The 18,709-nt window shown below is 37.2% G+C and overlaps 1 protein-coding gene and 1 long non-coding RNA gene across 2 annotated transcripts in view; both read left to right on the top strand.

The window, feature by feature from the left end:
* Positions 1 to 18,709, top strand: part of LOC118190335 (uncharacterized) — a 78,031-nt gene that overhangs the window by 43,323 nt on the left and 15,999 nt on the right. Inside the window, exons 3-9 of the mRNA XM_085826292.1 lie at positions 3,123 to 3,270; positions 5,177 to 5,657; positions 7,402 to 7,464; positions 7,586 to 7,663; positions 8,744 to 8,803; positions 8,919 to 8,996; positions 9,166 to 9,249. Coding sequence (XP_085682418.1) covers positions 3,123 to 3,270; positions 5,177 to 5,657; positions 7,402 to 7,464; positions 7,586 to 7,663; positions 8,744 to 8,803; positions 8,919 to 8,996; positions 9,166 to 9,249 — 992 coding nt within the window. The remainder of the gene's footprint in view (positions 1 to 3,122; positions 3,271 to 5,176; positions 5,658 to 7,401; positions 7,465 to 7,585; positions 7,664 to 8,743; positions 8,804 to 8,918; positions 8,997 to 9,165; positions 9,250 to 18,709) is intronic.
* LOC146994031 (uncharacterized) lies at positions 9,363 to 11,918 on the top strand. The gene is made up of 3 exons (XR_015043970.1): positions 9,363 to 9,424; positions 9,540 to 9,617; positions 9,789 to 11,918. It is a non-coding gene; the product is annotated as an uncharacterized LOC146994031 (long non-coding RNA).

Genomic DNA, 18,709 nt, shown 5'->3' with positions numbered 1-18,709 from the left:
AGTACAGAGTTTAGTTGCAGCACTGCTATACATGAAAACACAAACAGTGAACATTTAATTTAAAAGTTCGTTGCATTGTTGCCGCATACTATCCTCACAGTGTCAACGATATAGTACAGAGAAATGAACATGACGCCCAGAATGTGTAGTCTTAGGTTGCACCTTTGTTGCAGGCTGTGCTGAAGTTGTGATATCAGATGGACAATCATTTGATGGGGTATATGGATTAAGTGGCAAACCATGTACCACAGTGCCCTGCAAACGGTGAGGTGAAGTTGATGGTGGAGCGATTGGTTGATACCTGTTCAGAACATAAGCTGGCTTTACACAATCAATGGAAACAGGTACAGTTTCGCCATTTATGTCTAGGTGAAGACCTTCTCTGTTCTACGAACAACTAAAAACGGTCCATCATAAGGATGTTGAAGTGGGCGTCTCACCATATCATGACGAAGAAAAACATGGGTAGCTGTGGCTAAATCACGGTGTATAAAGGTTTTGCTATCACCATGTCTCTTGGGTGGTATGGGGCGAAGTGTTTGCATATGTGCACGTAAAAGTGGCTGACAAAATCTGTGGTGTCAACCGTTTCCGTCAACAACAGGAACCAAGAACTCCCCAGGCAGACGAATGGTGGTGCCAAAAACCAAATGTGCTGGTATGCAACCCAAATCTTCTTTCAAAGCAGCTCGAAAAGCAAGAAGGATCACAGGAAGGACTTCAGTCCACCGCTAAGTGGCATGGCACTTGATAGCAGTCTTAAGAGGTTGATGCAATTCCTTTATTAACCCTTTCAACTGGGGGTGGTAACTAGTCGTCCTGGATCTCTGAATTTCCAGGTGATGAGTGAGAGAGCGGAAAAGTGAAGCTTCAAACTGGCGTCCTTGGTCAGTTGTCACAGTAGAGGGCACTCCATACCTGGAGACCCAGCATGTGAAAAATGCTTCTGTAACAGTTTCAGCAGAGATATCCTTGAGTGGTTGAGCTTTTGGCCATCGAGAGAAACGATCAATTAAAGTCAAGCAGTAAGAATAACCATTTGAGGGAGGAAGAGGGCCTATAAGGTCCAAATGAACATGGTCAAATCTTTGGGAAGGCTCCTTAAAACTTGCCAAAGGTGCTTTTGTATGGCGATGAATTTTAGCCTTTTGACATGGGATGCAACACTTGGTCCATTCAGCTATATCCGATAACATTTTGGTCCAAACAAATCGTGACCGCACAATGTGTTGCGTTCTGCGTACACTAGGGTGAGCAATGTTGTGTAATGAGGCAAAAACATCCTGGCGAAACTGTGTTGGGACATAAGGACGAACTCTGCCTGTCGATACATCACAGGATAGATTAATGTTTGATTCCGGGAGAGTAATTTTTTTTAACTGCAGGGATGTGTCTTATGACAGTAAGGACTTCAACTCATCATCCAATGTTTGTGCTTTAGCTATTTCAGAATAATCAACTGATGCAGGAATATTCTCAGGCCCTGGAATGTACTGTATATTAGTTGTGAATTGCGAGATGAAATCTAAATGCCTCACCTGGCGTGGAGAGCACTTGTCATTCTTTTGTCGGAAAGCATATATCAGAGGCTTATGATCAGTAAAGCGGACAAACTCTCTTGCCTCCAACATATGTCTGAAATGGCGAATGGATGCATAAGCAACAAGGAGCTCCCGGTCATAAGCACTGTACCGAGTTTCTGCTGTACTGAGCTTTCTCGAGAAAAAACCTAAGGGCTGCAATTTGGAGTCCACTACCTGATGCAATGCACCACCAATAGCATGATCAGATGCATCTACACGCAAAGCAAGTGGGGCAGTTGGAGAAGGATGGGCAAGTAACGTGGCATTCGCTAGTGCTTGTTTGCATTTTTTAAAAGCCTCGGTTGCAAGCGAAGTCCAAATAATTGGTTTCTTCGAATTTTTCTTGCCATAAGACCCCTTTAAAACGTCACTTAACAAAGCCTGGTTGTCTGCTGCATGAGGCAAAAACCTACGATAGAAATTAATTAGGCCTAGAAAAATTACCAATAGCTTCAGGCAACTTAAAATGTATAACGGCTTGGACTTTATTTTGCAAGGGTTTAACCCCTTCTGGGCTTATATGGTGACCAAGAAACTCCAGCTCAGTGACACCAAACACACATTTTGAAACATTTAACTTGAGACCATAAGTACTCAGTCTTTGAAATATAGCATGCAAGTGCTTCTTATGCTCCACTGCATCATTTGAAAAGCATAGTATATCATCAAGATAAACATAACAAAATGGCAGACCCCTTAGGACCCCGTGTATAAAGCGCATGAAGATTTGGGGTGCATTCACTAAGCCAAAACACAGATGAGTATACTCGTAGAGACCCCATGGGGTTGTCACTGCTGTTTTAGGAATGTCAGCGTCTGCAATAGGAATTTGGTGAAATGCTTTAAAGATGAAAGCAAAGATGTTTGCTTTTGAGAAAATGGATTTACCGTAGAGTGAATGAGCAAAGTCTTGAAGGTACGTAATTGGATAACTATCAAATTCAGTCACAGAATTCAGATTGCGGTAATCTCCAACCGGACGAACTGCAGAATCCTGCTTAGAGATGACATGCAATGGTGAACTCCATGGACTCTTGGAAGGACGGATTATCCCTTGATCCAGGAGGAATTCGAATTCAGATTTCAATGCTTCATGCAGCTTGGGATGGAGTCGTCTCGGTTTTGAAGTCACAGGTGGTCCACGGGTCAAGATGTGATGCACTGTATTATGAGGAACAGTCTGCTTAATTAGAGTAGGATTTGTTATATCTGGAAACTCAGAAAGCAAGGAGTCATAATCTGAATTAACAGAAACAGTGACAATAGAAGGTTGGCTTTTGTGAGCAACATTGCCATAAGTAAACAGTGCAGTTTCAGGATTTATAAGACACTGCCGTTTCAAATCAACAAGAAGATTAAAATGTTTCAAAAAATCTGCACCGATGATAGGAGAAGTTACATCAGCAATCACAAATGTCCATGAGAAGGGCTTCCGGAGACCCAAGTCGACTTGTCTGCGCACAAATCCATATGCAGGAATTTTAGAATTGTTGGTAGCAAAAAGGGCAAATGTTTCACAACAGTTTCTCTTATCTTTAGGAGCAGGAGGTAACACTGAGATCTCACTACCAGAAACAATCAAAAAATTTTGACCAGTCTTCCTGTCGTGAAGAAATAATCGACTGGGCTTTTTGGATACTTCCGTCATCCCAGCTAAGACGAGAGTTACAGGTTTTTTTTGGTGTTGGTATGCGCAATGCTTAGCACACTTGCGTGCCTTATCACAAAAACGGTTATGATAGAAACACACATTACTGGAAGCATTACCTTTTCTGGAGCGAGAGGTTGAGCGACTCCGGAACCTAGTTGTCCTCCGAGCATGGAAGTTCAGAGTTCAGAAACTTGGCGTGTAAGTTCTTCAATCTGCCTGGTTAGGGTTTCAATTGTGATGGCATTGGGATCCAAGGACGTTCCAGCTCCAGAAGTAGCACAGATTGCACTAGGTTGAACAACCTCAGCTACTTTATCAGCTATAATCGCTAGCTCATCAAGTGTTTCAGAAGAAGCAGACAGAACTGTTTGGATATGGGCTGGCATCCGTTGCATCCATAAATTTTGCAAAAAGTCATCATTAAGCAGAAACCTCTTTCATTTTCCGTAGGAGATGACTAGGCCGTTCATCCTCCAACTGAAGTTCAGTGAGGAGTTTTTAATTTTCTGGTGTTCAGAATCTTCAAATTCACTGATGAGCCTCTCAGACAGTTTTTTATATTTGTCCGAGTCCGGAGGGTTTACTACGATATCCGAGACGTGCGACAGAGTTTCCGCATCTATATTCGCTATAAGAGCAAAAAATTTCGTTTCATCACTTGTAATTCCGCTGTAAATGAAAGCATTGTCACATTGTGTGATCCACAACCGCACGTTAGCCTTCCAGAAAGGTGGAAAGCGAAGTGCAACTTTCGCTACTTGGCTCTGCTGATCGGGTGGAGGCATCGCTAGTATGTGGAAATAGTTCCGGAGAGCAGAAACAAAATAAAGCAAAGTCGCCACAGTGGGATAGGCTTATCACAGCAAGGCTTAGCGAAGCATGTGACCAATTAACGTAACATATTTTTCATCCATAGGTCACAATTACGGCAGGTTGCGTTCTGTATATTCACAAATAAACTAATTTAATCAATAACATTTATTTTTAATTTACATAGCGAAAGAAAAGAACATTCTATAAAAACATACCACGCCACGTATATGCACGCTAGCTTTACATTGAACTGCGGTGCTTAACCACCAGGGTGCCTGGGCGCAATAGCCTTATCCCTCATCGAATAACATGATAAAAGTTTCGAATTATGAGAAATATAACTGAATGTGCTAAATAATTAAAGGAGTAAGAGTTTAAATACATAATTGCTAATAGTTAAATACATATTTTTTCCTTAAGTACCTAATTACTAATCCATTCATAATTAACTATTTTTTAACAACAATTTCACAGAATACATGTACACACAAGAGAAACAAAATACGAAGTGCGACGCCTTAGTGCCACTAGTAAAAACAAAATGCAATCAGGAGGAAAAAAGAACAATATACAATAAAGAATCTGAGCAACAATTTGCATAACACATATACAAAATTACATACTACTAACATTTAGGATCGCCCTTGGGTGTTTACTGAAATTGGGGTCCCTAGTATCATAACAAAAACGCACACTAGCGATAACAGCACGAATTTTACAGATAACTGAGTCCCTGATACCGGAAGTTTACCGAAAAACTTTTTCCCATGATGCCTTTCAAAATCGCTGATGCAATGTAAGGTTACCAGAATAAATTTTAGAGCGAAGTGCATTGTTCAAAAGTAGTCAAGCTTTTGTTCAATCTATCGTTGTTCGTAGTAGTATTGTTAATATTAGGTCGTTCGGCGTGTTGTAACGGGCTTGTAATTTTGAGGTTTTTATAACTTGTAATCGACTATGAAGGTTCTGATAACCGGTGATTCCATGATTAAATATATGTACCAATATTTACCGTCTCAGCTGTATGATAATAAACTGCATGCTCTCGCGTTTCCGGGCATAACAATAGAAAGGTTGACCAAAAAAATTTCATCCTTTAATGAATACGATTGTATCCTTTTTCATGTAGGGACCAATAATATAGATTTTACTGTGGATGACAGTGTCTTAAAATATAAAAGTTTAATTCGGGAAGTGAGTAGAGTGAATCCGTATGCGCGGGTAGTCATATCAGGAATTTTGCCCAGAGTGGATTCGAAGTATTTAACTTATAATGAGAGAGACGAATTGCGACCTCGACTGCGCTCTGTCAACAACAAGAGTTCTCAGTTTAATGAAAAAATGATTGATCTCTGTGAAGAGCTGGATAATGTAACCTTCTGCATGTCATCTCGTGACTGGAGTGGATGCATGGCTCTGGATGGGCTGCATTTGAATGCAGCAGGAACACGGCAGTTAGCTACACTGTTTGTTCAAGTTTTGACGCAACTTTTAACTGAGAGTTCCAAAAGTACCAGTAAAATAGAGCTTCGAAGTTCATTGGATTTTCCTCCTCTCTGTGATGGCGGCAGCGATATTTTAACATCTTCAGCATCTAACATCTTCGTCTCGTCTGTATTCTGAAGTTGTTGCTGAATCAGCTCTGTCGAGGTATGTATATATATATATAATTTCTTTCCTTCTTCGAAATTCAAACACAAAGAAATATTTTTACAGCAAGGCATTAAATATTTAAGCAATCTGTTTGTCAGCCAAGCTATGAATTTCTGAATCATACTAAGCAACTGTTGAACTATCAAAATCTTTATTCATTTTTCTTTTTAAAGTAATGAAATTTGACAAGTAAAATTCAGTGCCTAAGAATACAAATTGTATATTGTTTTCTTGAAAAAACTTAATGCTTCCTTGATAAAGCAGCTATTGCATTTAGTTGTGACAGCTGGAGAACGTAATCGCCCAGTCAATAACATTCAAATTTCTAATGTTCTCAAATGCTTATGTAGTGGCTTCTTTAATGAGGAATTTTTATCTGTCATGGATCATTTCAGTGCAGAGGCAGATTACAGAACAAGAGGCCCAAGACTGAGTTCCTTATTTTATTATATATGTGCTTATTATTCTTCCCAACACTGTAAAATTCAAATTTTCTTTGTTGATGACACAACTATTCTCATGCAAGCTCAAACACTAGAAAAAAAATCCATATTCAACTGCAAAATTATTTCTGTTTGTAGAAATATGGTTAGAGATACTCAGTGCAAAGTTCTGTTTCACGCAAAAAAAGTTTAACTTGCTATCCATTCCCATGTTATTTGAAGGCTACAATGCAAGAAATCACATTTGCATGTAATCTACTTGATAATAAACACACTTTTAAATTTCACTTTGCCAAACTCTGAAATAAATTCTTTATTTCTGTGGCAAGCTTGAGATATTTTCTTGGAAAATAAGTAATTTTTCCATTCACAATAAAAAATTAGGCAAGTAAATTTTATTTGTCTTATATGTTCTGTTGGGATTACACAGGTGATAAACATCAATTTGTTTCAAACTGTAGCTGTTTAAAAGACATTAACCTTGTGACTACAGATCACTTTCATGCACAAAGAATTACAATCAGATAAATATTTGTGTGTGTTTATAATAAATCTTTTTAAAGTGCATCACTTTGAAATCAGTCCTTGTCCTATGATTCTAACATGCTGCAAATGACGCATCTATTAAGATAACGGCAAATTTGAAAGTGAATGATGAAGTACAGAGAATTTTTATATGTACATGTAGGATATTTTGGTACAAAAGAATCAGTCCTTTGCCAGTCTTAATTTAATAAATGGCATTTTTGCTAGTGATTAGTATGTATTTCTTCTGGTTTCTGAAAATCTGAACGTCATAAATGGCTGAGTTTATTAACTATATGCATTATTGTTAGTGTTTATGTATATATGTTATAACTTACCAGCTGCTCATTTAATATTTGTTAAGAAAATAATACAGCCTACTAGGCAGTTAATCTTCTGATTGCTGAAAATATTGCCTAAAGTCACTGCAGAGGAGAGCATCTTCTAATGAATCATCACTGCTGAGGGGAGAAAACGCATCCCCCTATGGCCTTAATTTTTGCATAGCTGTCAAACTTACCTCAGAAACTGTGTGGCTGTTCTATTTAATAAATTGCTTATGGAAAAATAGTATTTAAACAGTAACATATATAAGCTACAGAATAAAGGGAAAAAACAGCATACAGGATAGTTTGCAGTGCATTTTACAGCTTGACTTTAGCTTTGATGCTCTAAAATTGTTTTTTTACAAAATAATGCAGAAAAGTGTAATCATAATTATTTTATTCCACAGGAAACTGCCATCACAGTTGAATGTGAAAGCTCCTTCAGAAACTGAACAGCAACTTCAAACAAGGTAGCTTTTTTTATGCAAATGCATGAAGTACTACAGAATCTATAATTTTTTGTTCATGAACTCTTTGCTCTAAATTGATATTTATTATACTTCATTGCATATAAATTAATTTTTTAAACAGAGAATTTCAACAGTGTTCATTTGCTGCTGTTACTCAAAAGAACCTAAAGGAAAATTCTGAATTGTCTTCTTTCTTGAGGTAAATGATAATTCATTAGTGGTGAATCGTAATCATTTGTACCCTATGCGGCATCCGTTTTTCATAACAGTTATTCCTTTTTAGTAATTTTGAGATTTCATGAATTATTAAAGAATTGGTAAATTTCTTTTTGTGCAACGGTAAACAAGATATGTTTCCTCCACCTTTCAGGAAATCTGCTCATACAGATCCTAATGGTTGGATTCATGTAGGGCGAAAACGTTTCACTCAAAATATAGAACAGTGGTTACATTATAGTAACTTGGCGATTTTTTGGCGAAAATTTGGCAACCAACTCTCCTACAGCAACCCTCTATTTTTTTTCCCCGCCGCCATTTTGTCTTCACGAAGTAAAGACATGTTTCTTTTCTTTTTATCTACTGAACACTTTTTCCAACAATCTAGTAGCCGAATTACACTTATGCTAGAAATTTTATCAAACAAAACTGCTTAATCATGACATCAAATAATTAAAAATACTAACCTAATCTTCTTCAGAATCTTGATTACGTGGCGGATACACTTTTCTAATTCATTCAATAAAATTATTGAAAGATTTTTTCTGCGAATTTTTCCTCCATACTTCCTCTGCTAAATAAAAAGCAAACTTCTCTTTATCACAATGCCTAAATACCCATTTCGAATTCACTTTAGTTAGGGCCATGGGATCCAAAAATTAAACAACACTGTTACACACAACACAGAATAAAGCTAAATACAAAATTTCCACATTTTTTCCCGATTTCCCCCCTTTTCCGATTAAAGAACCGTAATTCGTCTATTAATATCACATGACATATCCCATGATCTCTCATTTCCCTCACGCAAAATAATGCGTAATCGGAACTGAGTACTGCTCACATTATTACCAAAGTCCCAGGTAGTAACCTTTATCGCCTCCAAAATGTCGCCAAACTACCAGTTACCATATTGTAAAGATCAACCGAACAGTGTTGTCAGTTGAGGTGAGATATTGTTTCTAACTTTCCAAGGACAATAAATTAGAGCTTTTATCAAGATTAATTTCTTAGGATGTGGATATGAAATTACTCATAAACATAATGCTTCTATCTCCCATAGGAAGCCTTGCCTGGTTTCACCAAAGCATGTAGCATCTTTGAACTATGAAACGGATCCAAGGTAAATCATAAATTCTTGCATGCTTAATCAAACATTATTATTTATATTTTTGCAAGTCGTGTACATTTCATTAAATTATTATTCTTCATTTCATATAAATTAATTTTTTGAACAGAGAATTTCACCAATGTTCATCTGTAGCTGTTACTCAAAAGAACCTAAAGGAAAATTCTGAATTGTCTTCTTTCTTGAGGTAAATGATAATTCATTAGTGGTAAATCGTAATCATTTGTACCCTATGCGGCATCCATTTTTCATAACAGTTATTCCTTTTTAGTAATTTTGAGATTTCATGAATTATTAAAGAATTGGTAAATTTCTTTTTGTGCAACGGTAAACAAGATGTTTCCTCCACCTTTCAGGAAATCTGCTCATCCAGATCCTAATGGTTGGATTCATGGCCGAAAACGTTTCACACAAAATATAGAACAGTGTTATCAGTTGAGGTGAGATATTGTTTCTAACTTTCCAAGGACAATAAATTAGAGCTTTTATCAAGATTAATTTCTTAGGATGTGGATATGAAATTACTCATAAGCATAATGCTTCTATCTCCCATAGGAAGCCTTGCCTGGTTTCACCAAAGCATGTAGCATCTTTGAACTATGAAACGGATCCAAGGTAAATCATAAATTCTTGCATGCTTAATCAAACATTATTATTTATATTTTTGCAAATCGTGTACATTTCATTAAATTATTATTCTTCATTTCATATAAATTATTTTTTTTAACAGAGAATTTCACCAATGTTCATCTGTAGCTGTTACTCAAAAGAACCTAAAGGAAAATTCTGAATTATCTTCTTTCTTGAGGTAAATGATAATTCATTAGTGGTGAATCGTAATCATTTGTACCCTATGCGGCATCCATTTTTCATAACAGTTATTTCTTTTTAGTAATTTTGAGATTTCATGAATTATTAAAGAATTGGTAAATTTCTTTTTGTGCAACGGTAAACAAGATATGTTTCCTCCACCTTTCAGGAAATCTGCTCCTCCAGATCCTAATGGTTGGATTCACGTAGGGCGAAAACGATTCACTCAAAATATAGAACAGTGTTGTCAGTTTAGGTGAGATATTGTTTCTAACTTTCCAAGGACAATAAATTAGAGCTTTTATCAAGTAACCAAATGTATTTTCAGAAAAAGGGACTGAAAAATGTTGTTAGAGCTGGCATATGGGAATCCATTTTAATGGATTGCTCCCAGCTGAATATTGGGCAGCTCAGTTCAATATTCAGTTTTCTGCTGATGACCCGCTTAGGTCAAAGTAAGAAATATATATATATCTTAATGTAATGCAATCATTATACAGGGTGTGAATCAAAAGTTTAAAGACTTACCTCGAAATAGAAATTTATTGGACATTTAAATACAGCGGACTAAAATTCTTCAAAATATAATACTTCAGCATCAACACAGCGTGCCTTCCACTGTTCGTAGCCCTTCTGGAAGGCCTCGAGTGTCATGCTGTCAAGGGCTCTCGTCGAAGCCTGTTGGATGGGGTCGAATCGCTTTCCTTTTAGGACTGTCTTGATTCGGGAAAAGAGGAAAAAGTCACTTGGAGCCAAGTCGGGACTGTAGGGTGGCTGCGTCAGTGTTATCACATTGAACTTGACTCAAATGTCGGCGGGTGCATTGTCGTGGTGCAGAATCCAGAAGCCGGGCGGACTCGATCCCTCAAGCGGCGGAGCACTCCAACATAAAAGTCACCTGTGACAGTCTGTCCACAAGCAACAAACCCTTGTGAATCACTCCTTCACAATTAAAAAAACAATCAGCATGCACTTCACACGCGACTTGCTCATGCGAGCTTTCTTGGGCTTCGGAGAGGAAGCAGTGTGTTATTTTGAGCTTTGATACTTCGACTCAGGATCGTACTCGTAGACCCAGGTCTCATCACCAGTCACCTTTTTCTCCAGAAGGTTCAGATCAACATTCAACCGTTGGAGCATTTCCTGGCAAACAGTCATGCATAATTTTGCATAACATCTGTATATACGCACAGAATAAATGACTTCTTTTCCAAAAGGAATTTTTCAATGATGTCTGTACATACATATGTATTTATCTCACATAACTAAATAAGATTAGCCGTAGAATGTTTGTTGTATATGGGACTGCTATAGTTGTGCATCTCTCTTTTTATTGTAATTGCCAGAACCAAATATACACACACACACACCTTTACCTAGCCTTAATTTTCACAATCATTGGCCCTGGTCTATACTCCCAATTATCATTGAAATGCTTTAAATGATGAAAATAGTTGTGTTTTGGCGATGTAAAACTTTTTTTTTTTAAAATTATTTTTGACAAATAACGAAATCTATTTTAATGCGATCTCCAGCTTCCTTATGTCTGCAGAAATATCTGGGACATTTTTATACTCATTATAAAAAATAAAATTATGAGAAGTTTGACTCCCATGTGACAAAGACTGAGCAGTGTTTTAAATTTCAAAATCTGCAGTTTTTGTATAATTTAATAAGTAATGTGATGTGCACATCAGATTTTGCATATGTATTTTAAAATTTTATACTCTTTAATTTACTTCTAGTAATAATGTATTAGATTGAATTAAATTGTATAATATATGTTTCTGATGTTATTTTTATTTTAATGTTTGAATTTGTGTTGAGTCAGAATACATACATGCGAGCATCTCAGTCAAAGGATGAAAATATGACTTTTTAAGTAAATTCAAAATAGTTTCATTCAAATAATTTTGAAACTGATAAAAAGCTTTCGGAGATTTGTAAAATAATAATAATTTGTAATTGTCTCCCGAATCCTTCTCTTGTAAACATTGTATGGTAAAAAGTCTGAAAATATTAGTATATATGATGTTTGAATGCATTCAAATCAAATAGATATTTATTGAAAATTTTAGCATCTATAATCAGAATTACCTAAATCAAGCTTATGTTTGTTTGTCCCTTCATAATAACTGATGGGCAACAAAAATAAGCTTGTTTTAGTACCTGACAGATTGAAGGAAAACCAGCACCTGTATATCTAAGTGGGTACTTTAGGTATTGCTGGGCCTTGCTAAGTACTAAGCTTCCACCAAAATGGAATTTTGAAGAAGAATGCTCTGAATGTGGTCAGAAAGTCTCCTACCACCAACCTCACCTTCTGCTTTTAGTGCTCCTTGCTAAACAACCATTACACACTTACATTACAACATCCATGCCTTCTTTGGGATTTGAACTCGAACCTTTTGGTATGATAGGCAGCGTCATTAACTACTATCCTGTCTGGGTGCTACAGCATAGTGTTGCTATAATGGAAGATGTCTTGGTTCTGTGAAGACATGAAAACAATCACAAAAGAAATTGTGCCTTTCTGCATGTGAAGGAATTCTTTGTGAAATATGCTCTTTTGTCAATCGAAACAAAATTCAGAAATTGCTTGGATGCACAAGCAGATATGCGAATTGCTATTAACAATAAAGTGCCACAATTTGGAAAAAAATATCCAATACAGAGGAACAGAAATAGTTATTAATTATTGTTTTGAAAAATTTATGCAAATATTAAATTTTGTAATATTTTTTTAGTTCCATTTTTTTTGTTTATTATTAAAATTTGATTACATAACTGTTTTCTTTTTCCTCACCCTCCCTAGAAACTTTGTTAGGGGCTGCAAGAATATAATTTTTTAGAACTGCTAGACATGGAAAAGTTTGGGAACCTGTGTCTTAGAAGATGATATTGTGAAGTTCAGTTTTGAACTAATAAAGAATACTGTATATGTACATATAAAAAAATCTAATATCTATGTCAATATGTTTCAAACCTGTTTCTGAATATATATATATTTATTTATATTTACATAATACACTTAAAAAAGGGAAGATAACTAAAGTTTTCATTTAATAAACTAAATATACATGCAGGAGTAGTGTTTGACCTACTCCACTCTCATGTAGACATTACTCCTGCATGTATATGCAGGAGTATGCAGGAGTAGTGTTTGAGCCCAATACTGGCATATGTATCTATAGGAGTGAAATCATTAAGCAACTGGGAAACAAAATAATTTTGCCCTTTACAACATTAAATTTTTTCCATACATCTAAAGCATTCTTAGTTATATTGCTGTCATAAAATCTGGTCTAAATTTTTGTGAAATGTAAGTTAGTACATTGCTTATACCACTTGTCCATCAGAGTTCTTATGCAATCATTGGTTGTATGCATATATTGGAGTTTAAAAAATGATTTAAAAAACATGTAACTTCAAGTTGCATAAGTCAGGTTTAACTCTACTTGATATGGGATTAAGACCAGGAAATTAGCTAGATGCTTTTCAACATGGACTGTTTATTGTATGACATTCTAACTCGATGAAAAGGAGATTATCATTTGCTTATATTATACATATCAATAAGTGTGGTGTTAACTTATTCTGAGTCTTTACATGCGGAAAGATCTTGAATAATCATAATAGTGCAACTTTATACCTGTTACTTGTGGTGTTTATGTTGCAGCAGTATAGGTAATTATTTCTTAGATTCGATACATAAAACCCGAAAAGACAGATTCCTGTGGTTTACACCTTTTGTTTCCTTTCTAGCATCCACATCAGAGCACTTTTGGACTGACAGATTTCAAGTGTCCTTAATGTGCTTAAGCATAACAGTAAAAAATAGCTTATTTGAAATTCGAATCTTGGCACAAGTGAGTCGGTTCTGAACCATATTGATCAAGTTGCTGCATAGCAATGAATTATCTAGGATTTATATTTCAGAAAACACAAACAGTTCATTGCTTCTGGCAAAAAAAGGGGATGCAATGTCACAAAATAAGCGAAATGTAATCACAGAAAAATGCAATGAAGTTCATTCACTATGACATAAATCAACAGTGCTATGTATTAAATCGATGAAGAATTAGCAATTTAAAAAAGACTGGAAGAAAAATAATAGATCGAATAAGAAGCAGACTATATTACTTAAAATGAATGACTCATAAAATTTCTGGGCTGGCGTAAACATTCAGGAAATGTAGTGTTAGAAGAATTAATGTGCAATTTGAGAATACGGCCAATGCGTGGGAAGGTGCAGAAAGAACGTCTATGCATACAACGTCGAATATATAATTATTGTTTGATCAGTTGACTTATATGAAAACCGGTTCTTTGGAGAAATCAAACGAGAAACAGTGCTTCAAACGAAACATTTTCATTTAAGTATAAAACTATCTCGCTAGCTATGCGAGACGCAGTTTTCAACGAAACATGTTTCGGTTAGGAACACTTCAGTAGTACACTGCTGGCCATTAAAATAGCAACACCGTGAAGAAAAGCAAATACAAAAAAGATATTTATTGCACGTAAACTGTATGGTATACGACGTGCAATCTCCTCGCTGCCTCCAGACACATATACGGCCATCAGAATATTGCACGCTGAACAGGGTCATGTCTGAAAAGACAACATTGTGACATTCTTTTATCCAGCTTTGTCGTTTGGTGCACCAGAATCACCGTCTCTCTCTATGCTGCATTTTCAAGGGAAGCCAAAGTAGCGGTCATCGTGTTGATAGTTCACTCCGCTGCAGGGCTTAAATTTTAAAATTATAAGTGCCGGAGCCTTATGGAAGACCGCCAGCAAAGAGCAATAAAAGTAAATAAATTAATTAAATGACTATTAAACTCATTAATAATTTTTAAATTAAACAGTTAATTATAATCAAATTAATTAATAGCTATTTAATTAAAGTTTATAGATTTTATTCAATTAACAATTATTATATAATTGATTATAATTTAATTGATAATTATTATATAATTAATTATTATTTATTGAAATAATTAAAACTAAAATGTAAAGCAACAAATTAAAATGTCATAATCGATTTTTAATATAATTTTATTGCTAAAAATAAAATTTTCGAGTTAAAATTTCTACGGAAATTGTTATTCAGTTATATAAAAGAATTGCCGCAGCCTTCTAATTTAGGGCTCCGGTGCACTCCGGCTAGAATTGTAATTTAGCTTAAAAATTGAGAAATACCAGAGCTGGGCTCCGGTGCAATTTAAGCACTGCTCTGCTGCAAACGTCGAAGCACCGTACGAGCGGATACTCGGCGTACTACAAATATACACATTTCCTAACTAATGGTTCGTTATGTGTTTGTGCGGTTTTTTTCAAGGCTAACCTCACAATATGTCTGTCCTCTCGAGCGTTAGTCAGGAGACGGCGTTGAGATCCTGCATGCCGTTCAGTATGACCCTCAGCAACCCATTGATTATATATTCGCATGACAGTGATTGGATGTCGACCAGTGCGACGGGCGATATCGCGGAACGATAATTCACACTCTCTATGGCAAACAATCCTGCCTCTACCGAATTCCGACTCTTGCTGGTAAAAATTTCGTCTTAATATTTGAGGCATAACACTATATTCTGAGAAAACTCTGGCCGTACAAAGCGCGTTTCGAATGAGAAATCCACTATACAACATTTTTTATGCAATGCGTCAGATGTCTTTTCTCCCTCCTGCATGCGCTTAAATTCTAATCCATTTGATACCAAATCTCTTCTTCTTCCTTTCACGTGCTTTTATCGTTCGTCACATCATTCCTTCCTGGTGTTGCAATTTTAATGGCCAGCAGTGTAGGTGAAGACAAGCTCATTTCCCGAAAAAAGCAGTGTGCTTATATAAGCCTTCTCTTGTCTTACTTAAAACTGCCTGAGCAAGGTTTATTCAGTTAAGCATATCGACTAACGTGTCAACGTTCTATAACTTTGACTACTTATTTCACAGTTTTGTTAGCATTAGCTAATGAGAATGTATCCGAATACTCAATATAATCCAAATGAATAAATTCGACAGCGACTGCATTACCACTTTCATAGGAACGGACTGATCTTACTGATGCATCGTCTGACCTGAGAACCAGAATTCTGACAAGAGTGTAGTACAGTTAGAACTATATTGTTACTAAGTATTACAATAAGGCATTCAGAATCACCAAAAGGACAGACGCAGAGCTAGAATGGCAGTTTCTGGGAAGGATTGTGGGATAGCAAGAGTTACTGCAAATTAGTTGAAAGCTTCTACCATTCAGCATCACTTACCTACATACTCTAGACGTGTAGTTTTAAAAAACAGTGTTGTAAGGAAAGGTGGTTTGAATTTTCGGCGTCTGTTGCAATATGCATAACTCCTAGGCATGGAGAGCAGAATAGAACACTGGAGACGAACTCCTGCCCTGGATTAACTTTCAGAAAAAAATCCTCAGATCTGCAGGAGACCATTCAGGCGGACGTAACTCCCGCGGGTTCCTACGGGCTTTATATATATTACATTGCACGAACGATAACGCTCAGTCAATAAAAGTTCCGATTGGGTACCAGTCCGGTAGCAATGATTATATTTGATGTGTTGTTCCATCTACTAAGTGCACCAGAGGACCGAAGAGCCAATGACCCAATGAAAACGCCTCATATCTAACCATGTTGCGACCTACAGTGAATAGGCAGACAAGACAGTGCCATATGGTCCTAAACCATCCTCTGAATGAACGTATGTTCTAGTCCTGTAAAGACTGATTATACGTGGCAGAAACTGCCTATGTATAGATCTTAGACAGTAGCTTCCCGATTTTCCGACTTAGATCCCCGGAGAGGGGCATTGAGAGCAACGTTTATTCTGGTGTTGCGGCTGATAATTTTCTAATGTATCGGGTTAGAACTGGATCATGTTCTGCGATGAATTATGATTTTCGTTAGCTTGGGATTCATACGTGAAAGAAGATTGGCTTACCTTAATTCAGCATAGAAGTCCGAGTGAGCTGTGTACCCTTTGTCAACGTAAAACAACCATAGCTCTGTATATACTGGCATTATTATCTAGGCAGCCAAATTCTTACTTAATAACCAAATTTTTACTGATCTTTCGCAGCACTTTAAGAGCCCAATGATTTATGGACAAGATCCTGCCAACTTCTGTATTGCCAAAACTATGGCATTCGTCAGCGATCATCCTTGAGCAAGATAATAGCCAGCTGCATGCGGCCAACGCTTCCAAGGAATGTCTGTTTAATATTACAACCTCCCTTTTGCTTGCCAGATCTTCAGTTTTTTTCCCAAAAGTGATATGTATGCATGAGGCGTGTTAGGACGACAGTTACAACCATTTGACAACGCGCATAAACCTGATCAACAATTAAAAACTCTTGTCAGCAAGTTTCGAAATTATGTTTCAATTTTGTTTCTGAAAGTGCTTATGGGATTGAAACCAAAGAATTGAGTTGGCACGGAAACTATTTATGTTCCGAAATATGCTCTTCAGCCAATATGAGATCAATTATGCACGGTGACTATCGTTCTCTTGAAAGTTAACATTAGCATCTGGTGGAATAGCATCAATGAAGGAGTGTACGCAGGGCCAATGGTAGGTTCTTTGCCGCACGGTGCAGTCTTTACTGTCTTAACTTCTGCCACCCAGTGCCGCCCTAAATTCTAAAAAATTTGTCTTCCCTAAGTGCTACCGCCCGGTACGGCTGCACAGGCTCCGATCCTGGTCCTGAGTGAATGTGATCGGCAGCGATATTGTGGTAAGCTGTAGTGCTAATAGCTGTTTTCAGACTTATCAATGAAAACACTGTACTGCAAAGAGATATTTCCGAGAGCATAATTTCATTGCCGTCAGTGAATAGTTGTCTCTTTTACAGTTGTCTATTTTTCAATCGTCAGGAGTTCACTTTTAGGGCTCTTGGGCCATGTTTATCAGTCCCTCTCCGTGGGTCCTTCGTCGACGTAGGGAAGAGGCGGCAATGCATGAGTTGGCTGCTCTACTTATGCGGGTTAATTGGACCTGACCTCCCCCACCCTGCTCACTTATTCTGCGCATACGTTGGGAGTGGAATATGGAGAAAATTAGCGGCCTTCACAGGACTAGAAGCACCGTTCTGTTCAGTGCGCGCTCAGGCGCGGTAGGGATTCGTAATGATACTACCAAGGTCTGACTCGGGCTGAGTGATCGCTAAATAGTTTTTAGACACCCTTTGGTGTCACAGCATTCAACACTGTATGGCTTATTGCCGGGTCGGAACTATTTTAATCTTTATGGCATGGTAGGCTGCCAGATTCGGGCAGAACAAAATATCGCAGATCTGGAGCGACAACTGATGAATGCTTGGCAGAATGTGTCGCAGGATGACATTAGGAACCTCTACCATTCCTTGCCTCGACGAATTCAAACATGCATTGCCGCCAGAGAAGGTTCGACCAACTACTAACTTGAACACTCAATGGGTGATTGTAAGCCATGAACAGGTACTATAACCTTGACCTTTTAATCAGTTTATTACCTGTGTATCAGTTATACATATATTCAATTTCATCAAAAACAACCACTTCCTTCATGGTGCTTGGATTTTTTGCAAAAGAGTGTTCCGAAGTATGCTCTTCAATCAATTTGAAACCAATCATGCATGGTGACTAAGAGTAGACTCATAGGCTTCCATCGTATTTTCATTTCTGTATTCTCATTCCTCTTGCATGTTTCATGATGATCATATAATTATTCTAAATGCACACAGCTGATGGTTAAAGTACTCTGCTTTTGGGCGTTAAAATTGCTACACTTCCATATATGGATACGTCCATCATGATGGCTGACGCAGAACCGAGTTTCATCATGATGTTGAAGCAGAACCTCTACAAAGAGGATGTGGTGGTACTCTTGTGTCCAATATCGTCGTTCGTCAATCTACTGGTATGTACGCCTGTCTCTGCTGCGTCAACAATTGAAACCCGCAATAACGGTCGCAGTCCTAACAGTTCGTGGTGCTGCAGACGTCATAGCGCGGTCTGTGCAGACACTTGTAGTCCTGAACATGAGGAGGCAAATTCCTGACTCAGGGCACGTGAAGTGATTGTACAATCC

The sequence above is a fragment of the Stegodyphus dumicola genome, chromosome 11 (assembly GCF_044657685.1).
Source record: "Stegodyphus dumicola isolate Sdum_Otavi_A_Nest chromosome 11, ASM4465768v1".
NCBI classification, from domain to species: domain Eukaryota; kingdom Metazoa; phylum Arthropoda; class Arachnida; order Araneae; family Eresidae; genus Stegodyphus; species Stegodyphus dumicola.
Note: the sequence above shows the minus strand (reverse complement) of the source record. Positions and strands in the feature narration are given on the sequence as shown.